The 12807-nt window shown below is 56.7% G+C and overlaps 5 protein-coding genes across 5 annotated transcripts; 3 read left to right on the forward strand and 2 right to left on the reverse strand.

Moving 5' to 3' along the window:
- Positions 1-314: 314 nt before the first annotated feature.
- MYCTH_2301687 (uncharacterized protein) lies at positions 315-1982 on the reverse strand. The gene is made up of 2 exons (XM_003661787.1): positions 1750-1982; positions 315-1661 (listed from the first exon to the last, which is right to left on the reverse strand). Exons 1-2 carry the CDS (start codon positions 1936-1938, stop codon positions 462-464), a joined length of 1389 nt encoding a protein of 462 aa, XP_003661835.1. The 5' UTR covers positions 1939-1982; the 3' UTR covers positions 315-461.
- Positions 1983-2949: 967 nt separating this feature from the next.
- Positions 2950-3519, forward strand: MYCTH_2301688 (carbohydrate-binding module family 18 protein). The gene has a single exon (XM_003661788.1). It carries the CDS (start codon positions 2962-2964, stop codon positions 3232-3234), a length of 273 nt encoding a protein of 90 aa, XP_003661836.1. The 5' UTR covers positions 2950-2961; the 3' UTR covers positions 3235-3519.
- An 820-nt stretch (positions 3520-4339) lies between these two features.
- On the reverse strand, positions 4340-6040 carry MYCTH_2057017 (uncharacterized protein; the record flags this gene model as incomplete). Its single annotated transcript, XM_003661789.1, has 3 exons — positions 4340-4748; positions 4815-5043; positions 5230-6040. 3 exons carry the CDS (start codon positions 6038-6040, stop codon positions 4340-4342), a joined length of 1449 nt encoding a protein of 482 aa, XP_003661837.1.
- A 1164-nt stretch (positions 6041-7204) lies between these two features.
- On the forward strand, positions 7205-8148 carry MYCTH_2125577 (uncharacterized protein; the record flags this gene model as incomplete). Its single annotated transcript, XM_003661790.1, has 3 exons — positions 7205-7228; positions 7282-7455; positions 8116-8148. 3 exons carry the CDS (start codon positions 7205-7207, stop codon positions 8146-8148), a joined length of 231 nt encoding a protein of 76 aa, XP_003661838.1.
- Positions 8149-9095: 947 nt separating this feature from the next.
- On the forward strand, positions 9096-12563 carry MYCTH_2057132 (uncharacterized protein; the record flags this gene model as incomplete). The annotated part of the gene is made up of 8 exons (XM_003661791.1): positions 9096-9287; positions 9559-9980; positions 10089-10498; positions 10698-10972; positions 11037-11082; positions 11255-11690; positions 11828-12275; positions 12336-12563. The coding sequence occupies 8 exons, from the start codon at positions 9096-9098 to the stop codon at positions 12561-12563; spliced, it is 2457 nt and encodes an 818-aa protein (XP_003661839.1).
- Between the last annotated feature and the right edge of the window lie 244 nt (positions 12564-12807).

A 12807-nucleotide genomic window follows, 5' to 3' on the forward strand; every position in this document is an offset into this window, starting at 1 on the left:
GCTTCCTCCCCAAGTCTTGACGATGACACGAGATGGGAGCAATGCGTGCCTCTAATGCGGTGACGGAGCCTTCGCCGTCCGCCTCAAGCATCCCATTTGATCTTAAGGCGCGCATGGGACTCGGCGCTTACCGGGATGTCCATTGGCTTGGTAGTCTGAATCTGGCATGGCATTGTGTAGAGGGATTTACCGGAGTTTGGTACTTGCATATGGAAGGGGACCGGGGTGCCATGTACATGTAATAGGTATGCTTTGGCCCCTTAAGCGGCCGCATATGTGGGTGATTCCTGCAGGCATTGCGTTCAATGTAACCAGGAACAGCAGATGGAACGCTTCGTATGATTGATTATCCCTAGCCTTCTAGCCTTTTCCCTCACTGTGGCTTATCTCCAACGCGGCACCTCGGCACACCAAGGAACCGCTGTCATACCGTGTACATGTAACCCAGGGGAATGAGTCAGTCAATAGAGCCGGCGATAACCAAGGCTCGGTGCCTTGTTGTCAGCAAAGAGCCATGTAGTGAACAGGATAGAGCGGTCCCCAAACAGATCGGGGTTCGACAAAAAGCCAAGTTGGTAGTCCTGAAAGTAGTGATACACCGAGTCTTCATCAAACAAGTTATCCTTGAACCTGGCCTTGAAGAACTTGGCCAAAAGAAACTCGATAAACCGGAGGGGTGGGGGCGGAGAGGGATATCCATTGCGCAAATTAGGACGACCAGACTGGTCGTGCAGGATGTCCAACACCATTCGCACGTCAGCAGTCCACGGAGACACGCAGTCCGGAACTTGCCTATCCTGGCTCGTAGGTGTCGGCTGTTCCCTGAGTGCGAGAGGCTCGTTGATGAGGAAACAGCTTGATGAATCCTCGACCCTTTCAGGCATGGACACCTCCTCGGGACGGAAGATTCCAAACATGGCGACTGACACCTTTCGCACGCGGCCTGGGAACGGAGGCGGCGTCATGTCGAGTCTTGCATCCTCGTCGATGCCAGGGTGGGGAAGGTATTTGTTGAAGAGCTTGTCCAGGATGTGCTCATATGCAGCTAGGAAGAAGGTGACTTCCTGCACGCGGCCCAGCTCCTCAGCGCCCATCGGCATACGTGGGAATTTTGGGGGCTTAACCTTCGTGAAGGTGGTCTCGATGTCGTCGAGCAGCCAGGTCGCCAAGTCTCCAAACGCGGGCTCCCACTTTTCCTGGCCAGCCTCGAGGTCGTAGACGGGAAACCGCACCAGGTACTCAATGTCCTCCTGCTTGAATCCGCCGAGCTCCTGCTCATCATCCCAACTCAGACCGGTCAAGCGATGGAGGAAGCCTGGGGGTCCTTGGACGGGAGCTAAGAAGAGGGGCTCGAGATATGCCCGTGTTAGGACTGCACCGGCGACGAGGACCCTGTACATGGCGCAGTGGAAGCGATGACCGATCCGAATACGCTCTTCGTGTGATAGCCAATCAGGCTCATCTGGACTGTGCATCTGGTCGACATGGTTCCCGCGGGTGTACATGTGCTCGACACAGCGCGCAAGATGCTGCAGGTCCCGTACCTGCTTGAGCTCACCAACGTCCGGGTGAACTTGGACTCCTAGCTCATGCAGGCGGGCTGGAGGGGGAGGCAATTCATTGGCGTGGAAAGCATCGAGCACCAGGTTGGTCGCTCGAACCTACCAATGTTAATTAGTTAGCGCTAATTCTCTGGGACGGGACTTGGTTGTATAGGATTGCTAATAGTACAGATGACGTTCAACTTACCGCCAACAGTGCTTGGTTGAAGCCGGCTGTTCTGGCCTTGAGGTGAGGGTAGAGAATCGCCGCCGTATGCGTGCGCCAAATTGATGCAAGGAACTTGCATGTCGATGCTAGGGAAAGACCATCCTCAACCTTGTCACAAGACTGGAAAACGAGAATGATAATTTCCGGCGTGTTAAATATTGGCTTCATCGTAGGGGCGGCTGCAACCTTTACGGGGAAAAAGAGGTTGTCTAATGGATAATGAGACGGACGATGGAACCAACATACCTTAAATAATTACCGTGTGTAAGATGAAAAGTGGTTGGCCCCGCATGCCCGTGCTCCCAACATGCATGATGTAGGAAGACGGGGAGATACAGTTGCTGTCTGGGAGGGTGTGCCAGCCTGGACAACAGGAGCTTGGCTACACCCCGCCCGGTGAGTCTATCATCACCTTTTTCCTTTCAGCGCGAGACGAGCCCTACCGTCATGGCGAATATTAATATCCTAACCCCACTCAAGATACGGTGCCGTTCTCTGGATTCTCGTCTTACCAACTCGCCGGCTTCGTTTTTTTCCCGCCTCTCAGACGGGCCTACTCTCTCACCTCTCAATCCAAAGATGGCGGTCCGGCGATCTCTGGCACTCGCGGCCGTGAGCCTGGCTCTCCTTCTGGGCCTCGCTCATGGCTATCGACTTGACCACCACATGCTCACGAACAAAGCCCATCTCGCCGCCGTGCCGGTGCCTAAAATCGAGGCCAGAGCTTATGATCCGGAAAGCTGCACATTGCGGATTCAGTCCAACCCGTGGGACTCGTGCAGTGACTTCATCTACCGTTACAGGCGTAAGCTTTCTGATTTTTATGACATGAACCCCTCAGTCGAAACCGATTGCTACAGATTCGTTCCTGGGGCGACATACTGCATCTCGGCGGGTAAGTTATGCCTCGTTTCCAGGGAAAAAAAGAAGAAAGAAAAGAAGAAAAGAAGAAGAAAAAAAGAAGAAAAAAAGAAGAAAAAAAGAAGAAAAAAAGAAGAAAAAAAGAAGAAAAAAAGAAGAAAAAAAGAAGAAAAAAAGAAGAAAAAAAGAAGAAAAAAAGAAGAAAAAAAGAAGAAAAAAAGAAGAAAAAAGAAGAAAAAAAGAAGAAAAAAAGAAGAAAAAAAGAAGAAAAAAAGAAGAAAAAAAGAAGAAAAAAAGAAGAAAAAAAGAATGAAAGGCTGCTACTGACGCATGACAGTTTACAACCATATCATCTCAAAGGATGGCTCTTGTGGGCTGAATGTGACGGAAGTCCCCATCACCTGCGTCGGATCAGCATTTGGAGAGTGCTGCGGTTCCGATGGGCAGTGTGGATCAACAGAAGCCTATTGCGGCATAGGCAACTGTCAGTTTGGTGATTGCGACGAGGCAGGCTATACGTTCGATGGACGTTGTGGTGCCCAGTTTTACGGCTTGGAGTGCGGTGGGGCATGGGGAAACTGCTGCTCCAACAAGGGCGTGTAAGCCGCCCTAGTCAGGTTTAATTATTATCTCAACCGTTCAGATTTCCGACTCCTTAACCTCACTCCACAAGCTGCGGCAACACCACTGCCGAGTGCGGAGTCGGAAACTGCCAGTCGGGAGCCTGCGAAGGAGGAGGGAGCGTGAGCAGCACCACCACCGACACCCGCCCTCCTCTCAGCACGTCGACTTCGGGACCACCTACCCCTTATCTCCCCACTCCCGACGGCACCTGTGGCTACAATAACAAGTACAAGTGCACCGACGCCCTCCTCTACTTCGGCAACTGCTGCTCAGCCGCCGGTTTCTGCAGCTGGGACACCAACGATTGCCGCGACAACTTCGGCTGCCAGTCCGAGTACGGGCTCTGCGATTCATAGATTACCGTGACCGTGACCGCCGGCGGCACTCTTACTTCTACTTCCCCGTCCACCTCTACCCCAACCCCCGCCCCCAGTGTTGAGAGTTAAACCTTGGTCGATAGTATGTTCGGTTAACCCTTTTTGGGTGGCGGATGTTTTTAATTTTTTTTTTAAGTATTCAACATCATTGCTTGTATTTACGTATAATTGTCACATTGATTGGGAACATCACGTTATCCTCTGGTCCTCGTGCTTCTACCTTGCGCAGGGGAACTTGGTTTCTTTCTCTCACGTGTTAGAGTAGCAGTTGTGGAAGCAATTGGCCGCCCAACGGCAGCTGATTCCCCAGCACTGATGAGTGGTTGAGTCACTTCTTGTTCTGAATAAGGTACTGTACAGTGCACAGGTTGAAGATATAGCGTGCGAAATTGGTCAGATTTTGGGAGTATTAGAACCCGATTTTCACTTTTCAAACTGGTTTTCGGATTTGAAGACTGTAACAGTGACTATTTCACCAACCCCCGGTGGCGCGCTATGGAAGTTCTGTACCTAAACTGTAATATTCGATACAATTTCAACCCTTGAGTTTTGGAAGGGAAATTCCATATCTCTCCTGCTGTAAACGCGATACATCGGGGGGAAGAAATGCAGGCATTCTTCATGATACGTCAACTCACGTAAGCAGCAAAAAACAGAATTCCTTCTTATGCTTATTTTTGCTTTCCCGAGTCGATGAATACGGCCTATCACAAGCCAAACGGCCAGGTCTCGTCGTACTCGAGGGGCACGTGTGGCTGGTGGACCTCGAGGGCGCCGACGTGTCTGGTCTTGTCGAACCAGAGGAGGGCGTCGAACTGCTCGGGCAGGACGGCGGAGGAGTAGTGCGACTGCCGCTCGGTGCGGGGGGAGTAGATGACGCCGATGAAGCGCTCGAGGCGCTTGCGCATCAGGGCCTCGCGCAGCTCGTCGTCGCAGTGGCCGCGGCGCAGGTCCAGGGCGAACCGCTCGATCCCGGTCGCGTGCAGGAGCTCCTCGTAGCTTCCCGGAAGACCCGGGCGGACCTGCATCACCTCCATGTCGCCGTCCCACCGCCGGGCGGCGGCGACGGTGCCCGTGTTCCCGCTGCAGCCGATGCTGAGCACCAACCCCCCGCCGCTCCCGCTCCCGCTCCCGCTCCGGCCCCCTCCCCCTTCCCGCTGCTGCCCCCCGGCGCTGCCGAACGCCTCCCGGCAGAGCTGGCCCACGTTGAGCTCGTCGCGCGACCACCCCATGCTCGTCGCCCGCGCGTCCCCAAGGTGACTGTTGTGCGCCCACACCACCGCCTTGGCCGGCCGCCCGTCCCGGCTCCTATGCTTGAGCACGCGCACGAGCGTCTCGAACATGTGGCGGTCCCGCAGGTTCCAGGACTCGTCGCGGCCGTAATACATGGCCTTGTAGTACTGCTCGGCATCTGCGAAACGGTGTTTTGATTTTTTTTTTATAATTGCTGTTGTTAGCAGTACTGGTCTTGCTAGAACCAACCCCCCCTTTTTTTTCTCCCCCTCCTTGTGTTTATGTTCTTTTGTCCTTTTATTGTTCCGTGTCCGTGTTCTGTCATGGGATTTAATAGGTAATAACAAAACACACACACACTCACCCTTGACCACGCGGGCGTTCTGCTCCCCGCTGTGAAATTCGTCGCCGTCAGGGCCCTCGGCCGCGTACTCGAGCCGCCTGGCCAGAAGGTCCCGGAGCACGCGCATCACGTCCTTCTCGCAGCCCTGGAAGCCGGCGGCCAGGGCCTCGAGGCCGTACTCGTGCGGGTCCTCGGCCCAGAGGCTCATGCGGGCGTAGCGCTCGCGCGCGGCGTCGGCCATGGCCGGGTCGACGCGGTCCAGGTACTCGACCACGGCCCTCATGGACGCGCGGAGCGAGTAGAGGTCCAGCCCGTAGAAGCCGACCGCGTCGGGCGCCCGCGGGTCCCGGCCGAGGTTGTGCCGGCGCAGCCACTCGGTGAACCGCTGGACCTCCTGGTTGCGCCACATCCAGGTCGGGAACCGCAGGAAGGCGGGCTCGCGCCCGGCCTTGCGCGTCTCCCCCTCCGTCTCCGCCCCCTTTCCCTCGCTCGCCCCAAGTGCGGGCCCGGACCCGGGCCCGGGCTCGGGCCGGTACCGCACGTACCGGTCGACGGCCTCGGCGTCGGGCCAGTCCGCCTCCACGGCCACGACGGCGAAGCCGTGGCGCTCGATCAGGTGCTGCGTCAGCACCGCCCGCGCCTCGTAGAACTCGGACGTCCCGTGGGACGCGTCGCCGATCAGCACGATCCTCGGCTCCTCCCGTCCGCTGGTCCGGAGGAGGTGGGACACGAAGTCGGTGAGCGCCGCCGTCGACTCCGACAAGGGCGGGAGCGGCGTGAGATGGGCGCGCAGTAGCGGCACGGCCGGGTCCCGCTCGATAGGAGGGGCCATGATGGGATTGCGGAAGAGCGAGGACAATCTCTTGGTGGCGCTGGTGGTATTAGCTGTAGTGCGAATACTTTGTTGTTGTTGCTGTTGCTGTTGCTGCCGTCGGACGGGCTGCTGTATTGATACTCGTCGTCGCCGTAGTGTGAAGGAGGGTTTCAGAATCGACGAGAGCAAACGTGCGGATATTCCGTAGACTATTAGCGGTGCTCGGTCATGAACGGTGGCGAGCAGGTTCATGGCATATTACACGGACAAGCTATCTACCGAGTAATGCTACTTTCCATTTAGATGGACAGTCTACCCCCCTTAGGTACCTAGGTAGGTAAAGTAATGCAATAATAATTGAATAGTGGCCCGTGTTTGTAGCCCCATTCAGGGTCTTCCATTCGATCAGCATGACGAAAGCGGTCGAACTGGTTAGGAGACCACTTGGGATGGCCTGACGTCAGGGACAAAGTGATGTGCGGAGAGATCAGCCTGGTCTATATCTTTTGTAGACTCGATTAATTACGGATCCATCCTTAGTTAATAATTACCTTGTTAACATTCGGCCAAGTGCAACTAGTATTAATTATCTAATATATCCGCACAATCGAAGTCGCATGCTGTCGACACCCTTATGGCGCTCTAAGAAATTCCCTAATTACAACTCCCAAGGGGTAAACACTAGGAGTTAATTATACATGTCTTCTACCATTGAGCATCAGCAATGAGGCCACTCCTAATTAATAATATGCATTACCGGAGCAAGAAGCCGCTCAAGGGGGTAACTAAGAACATGTCCAATCCACTTCGACTGGTGACAGCGTTAGCGATATCAGGTCTACGCTACCGTATTGATCGCTTGCTGCTATTCACGGAGCCCACTTGGAGAACCGGTTGTTACGGTAGTCGGACAGAGTGCAAAGGGGTTTTAGTGGTACAATGGCCGTGAAGGATATCGGTGGTACCGATCATTGCATATCGATGTCACTGGCATCATGATAGGGAGGTACCTAATTATATGGCCGTACTCGGAGAACCAAATGGAGAGTTCATCTCCCGCCTCTCGGGATCGAGGGAAGAAGGCGGTGATCATCCGTACCGGTAGGTACCTTAATTATTAATTGGTTAATTAGTTCTAACAACAAAGAACACCCCTCTTTCCTTGCGTATAACCCTTGCAGCATGAATGGTACCCGCAAAGAGTATGTAGGGTAGTTAGTTACCTTACCGTTCGTGTGTGTTGCCGACTCCGGTCAAAGTCATCGACGACTTCCTCCCCTCCCGCGGCCTGCACGGGACCTACCTGGCCGTCCAAGGAGCGCGCTCGGCTCGGTAATATCGTCGACCCGAGGAAGCTGCGGGACGAGCCGTCCATCGCGCTGCCGACGCGGACCCGGGCGCGGGAGTGGGCAGCCGAGAACGGGCTGGCGCCGGTGGGGGAGTCCAGTTCCCCGGTTTCCGTTTCAGTTCTGTCCTTTCCTTTCCCTTTGAAAATTGTGACTTGTTTTGAATTCTGTCTGATTGTGTTTTGCTTTTTCTTTTCATATGCTTTTCTTTTTTTCTTTTTTTCGGCTTTTCGTGAGCACCATCACACCAGTTCCAGAGCACCTCACCCGGTGGCACGCCGATTATTAGGGACCAACTTTGTCTTTGCCAAGCACCAGCCGCGGACACGGCGCCCAACTTCGCGAGAGTAGGGCTTTGCTTCGGTCTGCATCTGGTGTGATCAGCGCACGGGATGGACGGTGATGTGATATTTCACGTATGTATTGTACATATATAATCCGTACGCCCCACGGAATTGTCACCTCAGCGGAACAGGGAAGAGCCATAATTATAATACAAATCGCTACCCTCCCCCCCCCCCCCCCGCCCAATTATGCTACCGAGTACCTGAGATGAGGCACCAGGCAAACACACTCGGAGACCGCCCGGTACTTCCAAGGTTGCGCGAGAATCACTGCTCGTCCGGCTTGCGGTACAGAGTACAGACCATACGAATTACAGAATACATATCCTGGGTATTCGAACATATTCTCTCTCTGTGTACGTATTACATACAGTACTACCGTCTTCCACTGTGGATGTGCCAGACCCTGTGCTTCTACTTCGTATGCGCCCTGTAATTGGGCGTCATCCCCATTGCAGGCTGCTACATTGTGGTCCATGAAGGGCCGAAGTTTTTCGTGTTGGGCGCCAATTAGCGTTCTGTATGGATAATCCCTCCCGGGCGAAGCATGCCCTACTCGGACACCAGAACACACACACACACACACACTCACCTCGTCTAGGGTTGCCCGGTATGTCTCCCGTGGACGTGTGTACATACCTGCCTCATGCATGTCCCACTGCCATTTTCCCTTTTCTGGATGCTGGGACGAAGAGCCAGGTCTCGGCTGCCGTGTCGGTGACTTTTTCCTTAATTGCTTTTTTTACCCCCAACCCCCTCTCCCGTCGGCTCCCGCAGCCTCCCCCCCAGCTCCCGCAGTCAAGTCAGGTTTGGGTCAGTTCCTTCCCCAAGCTCCCTCAAGCTCTTCCCTCCATTTCCCGGTCCCACCGACACGGACCCGGCAACTGAAGGCGAAGACATACATACACGTACTGTACATAGGTGCATACACCACTGCGAGCACATTAGCGTACGGGACACACATTCCCCCTGGTTCAGCCCTGTCAACCCTCTTCCCTTCCCCTTCTCCTTGCCCCCCTCCCCGGCAGGATTAAGAGGGGGTGTTCCCGCCTCCGAGCTTATTTTACATATTTTTTTGACCCAAATCTCTCTGTTCTCGCTCGCGGCTCCCCGACTTGTTGGGGGTGTGAAGATTGCCGCCAGCACGCCCGACAGCAAAGCACCGAGGCTCTACATTATTATTACCTAGGACAACACGCTTCCTTCACTACCAGACTCTCAACCTCCGCACGTCCCATCCGCCGCACAATTAGCCATCTTCCGCACACTTTATCACACCACACCACATCAACATCACAGCATCCATAATTAACAGACCACATTCCAAGACAAGAGGAGGAAAGGCGCCAGTTCGAAAACGGTTGGGCACATCCGAGCTTCATCATGGCTCCCCCGCCGGCTTATCGTACCATCCAACCGGCCCCCGTCAAGGGACCGAGAACCGGCGCCTTGTCTTCCGGGCCCACGGGCCCGCAGTGGTTGGGTTCGAAGGGCCTGACGAAGAGGCTCAAAGCAGTGACCCAGGCATGTCATACATGCCGCCGCAACAAGGCCAAGGTATGTAGAGAGTCACATGTTGCAGGATACACCATAATAGTCCAGTCCCACTCCGGGACGAGAGACACACGTGGGCGTAAACATATTATTTATGTAGGGTATGTATGTAGTATGTATGTATGTACGTGTATGCTCGTGCATGTGTATACAGACATAAATAACCTACGTACACGCCCAGTCGGCCTCGCTTTGCCTTACTTCTCGTTTCCCTCCATCCTCCCCCTCCCCCCGTTTCCCCCAATGTGCCAAGTACGGATGGGGGGTGTTGACTCTCTTCCACCTCGACCAGTGCGACGGCGTCCGGCCCAAGTGCGGGAGCTGCTCTGCTCGGAACTCCCCTTGTGGGTACGACGGCGAGGCCGGGCAGTCCCGCCGGGCTGCCCTACGAGCTCGGCTCGAGGAACTCGAGAAGCTGTTTGGCGACCTGGTCACGCCCGACTACACCGAGGCCAAGCGGCTGCTGGACCGCATCCGCGCGTCGGCCCACGACCTGACCCCTCTGCTGACCACTTGGCGGGAGAGCGAGGACCGCTCCGCGCGGCAGGCGGCGGCGACGACGACGATGACGAGTGCGCCCCCATCCGACGCCTCCGAATCCTCGTTTCCGGGTCGGTCGCCCAACTCGTCGTCTGACGGCAGCACCTCCCCCGCCGCCTCCGGATCCTCCTCCTCCTCCACTAATAGCGGCAACAGCAGCGGGACACAGGGGACGTCGGTGTCCGATGACGCGTCGTCTGCGGGCCGGGCCGCCGCCGCCGATTCGCCGGACCGTCCGCGGGGGGCCCCGTCCCAGCCGCAGCAGCAGCGGCCACTGCCTAGGGACGACGACTCGGCCTCGCTGCTGCTGCACCTCGACGTCCCGCTCCCGGGGGCCAAGACGACCCGGGCCGGGGTCCAGACCTTCTTCGGGTCCACGGGCAAGCTGTTCCACGTCTACACGCAGAGGCAGATGGAGGCCTACCACACGGCCGTCTTCGGCGCCGACGACGGCAAGCCTCCCGACACCTCGCGCGGGCTCGAGCTCTGCTGCCTCTACGCCGTCGCCGCCGTCGGCGTCCTCTACAACGCCGGCACCTTCCAGCCCGGGCTCGAGAACGTCTTCCACGACGTCAGCCGCCGCTTCTTCTCCGACCTCATGGAGCAGCGGCCCCTCGACACCATCAAGGTCTGCACCCTTTACGCAATGTACAACGTCCTCGACAAGGCCACCGTCGCCCTGGCCTATGTTGGTGAGTGCTTTTTTTTTCCTTTTTCGCCTACCTCTTTGTTCTTCCTCCCTTTCTTCTTTTTCTTGTTGATTCTTTTTCTTATTTAAAAACCCCCATCTCCGTCATACGCAAATATTATTAGACCAGAAGGGCTGATATAGGGTGACCGGGGGGGTTGGCGGGCGGGGTGTTCCGGTCGCTAACAATTAATGTTCAAAAGAGGTCGGTCTCGGAATGTCCAAGAGACAAAGCCAGAACACCGGAGTTTGTCACCCTTCCAAGGTCTCATCGGAGGAGTGGATCGACTTTCGGAGAACCTGGAGGGCCCTCGTCTTTCTCTCCAAGCAAGTCCCTCCCCCCCCTTCTCTCTTCCTCTTTTCACTTCGCAGAAACCTCCTCCTCCCTGTGCTAACGATCTGTGCCCCTAGTTGGCTCTCTTCGACGCTCGGATACATCTCGGGAGCCGATGACGGCGAGTTTACGAGACTGCTTCCGGTAGGTGGCACACATCACACAGAAGTTGGGGCTCGCTAATAATAACAATCTTGATTGCTTCAAGGTCGCCGGGGAGGATGAAGACAGTTATAGCGCCGAGCTGGGCGAGCGTGAGTGATCCTACCCACACCCTCCGGAACCCGTTTCACATCTCTCTCTTCCCGGTCAGCGAGCGAGTCAGGCAGGCAGGCAGACAGGATAATTAGGGTTGCTAACCACCAGCTCTCCCCCCGCCCGTCCCGGTGGCGGCAACCCCCCCCCCTCGGGGTCCCCGTGTCGCAGTCGTCCAGGCCGAGATGACCAAGATCGTGCTGCTCAAGGCCGGCATCCTGCGCAACCACCTGGCGGTCCCGGAGCTGACGGCGCTCGGCATGGACGGCATCATCCGGGAGCTGCAGGAGTGGCACGAGCAGCTGCCCGAGCCGATGAAGCTGCGCAGCCTGTATTATTACCGCGCCGACTGGCCCCCGCCGGTCCGCTGGTCCATCTACCACCTGCACCTGCTCTACCACGGCGCCTTCATGCTCGTCTACCGCCGCATCGCCGCCCACTGCGTCCGCCTGCGCCGCACCGGCCGCGACCTCGCCTCCTCGGCCGCCCGGGAGCCCAACCTGGTCAGCCTGGTCGAGCAGGGCGTCACCTCGGCCCGCGACACCGCCCGCATTGTCAGCCTGCTTCTCGGAGAGCAGGGCGTCTTTCGCCGCTGCTGGATCGTCATGTAATTAATATGTCTAATTACCCGTCCCTTTTTTTTTTGTTGTTTTATTTTTTCCTTTCTCATCCCCATTTTCCTTCTTTCTTTCTTTTACTCGCTAATTAAACCTGCTTTCCTCCTTTTTGTCCTTTCCTCCGCAGCTTCCAAGCCCACACGGCCTGCGTCGTCATCCTGTACTCGGTCGCCCAGAGAAAGCTGCACGGTTTCCCCTTCCCCCCGTCCCCGTGGGCCGAGGACATGGAGCGCGCCCGCCAGTGCATCGACGTGCTCGGCTACTGCGGCGACATCGACCCCGTCGCCCTGCGCTTCCGCGTCCGCCTCTCGGGCATCTACGACAGCCTGCTGTCCGCCGCCAACGCCGCCAACGCCGCCGGTGCTCCCCAGCCAACAGATGTCGACGACGGCCAACAACAACAAAAACAGCAGCAGCGGCCGGAGCCGCACCCGATCGGGTACCTCTTCACCGCGCCGCCGACCACCCCGCCGTCGGACCTGTCCGACCTCTCCCTGACCCTGCTCTTCGCCCTCTGCCGGCCGTGGAGCGATCCGGGCGGGCTGAACACGGTGGGGCCCAACGGGCCGATGGACGTCGACGTCGACAGCTCCTCCTCCTCCTTCTCCTCGTCGGCGGCGGCGGCTGCAGCACAGGTGGTGGCGGCGGCGGCGGGAGGAGGTGGCGACCAGCGGACGAAGCAGCAGATGACGCTGGACAAGCTCGAGTGGGACTTTGAAAAGATCACGCCCTTCCGCTGGGACACGGGCAGCATGGGCCCCATGCTCTGCGGCGCCGACGAGGTCGTCGGGACCAGTTGCTTCCTCGACAGCGAGGCGCCCAGCGGGTGGAAGAGGGCCGAGGATATTGAGGCGGATGGTTGAGATATGACGAGAATAACTAGAGGTCAGAGGTAATTAATTAGTGCCCCGTTTGCGCTTGCGTGTCGTGTAAAGAAACGCAGATCTGGAGATTAGAGGTTCTTCAGTTGACGCATGTCGGCCAGATTTTGGCTACAAATGGCCTAAGAAGGAATCCAGGGTAGCACCTCGGGCTGCTTTGCTTGTCCAGGGTGCTCAGGGACGCACAGTTGCGGTCCCTTCCGAGTCTTGAGAAGAAAGCGGTCGT

The sequence above is a fragment of the Thermothelomyces thermophilus genome, chromosome 2 (assembly GCF_000226095.1).
Source record: "Thermothelomyces thermophilus ATCC 42464 chromosome 2, complete sequence".
Lineage (NCBI taxonomy): Eukaryota > Fungi > Ascomycota > Sordariomycetes > Sordariales > Chaetomiaceae > Thermothelomyces > Thermothelomyces thermophilus.

Coding starts and splice junctions, on each gene's coding strand:
- MYCTH_2301687 (XM_003661787.1), bottom strand. CDS start 1,938: ATGAAGCCAATATTTAACACGCCGGAAATTATCATTCTCGTTTTCCAG. Junction 1,662..1,749: donor TCAACCAAGCACTGTTGGCG/GTAAGTTGAACG, acceptor TAACATTGGTAG/GTTCGAGCGACCAACCTGGT.
- MYCTH_2301688 (XM_003661788.1), top strand. CDS start 2,962: ATGACAGTTTACAACCATATCATCTCAAAGGATGGCTCTTGTGGGCTG.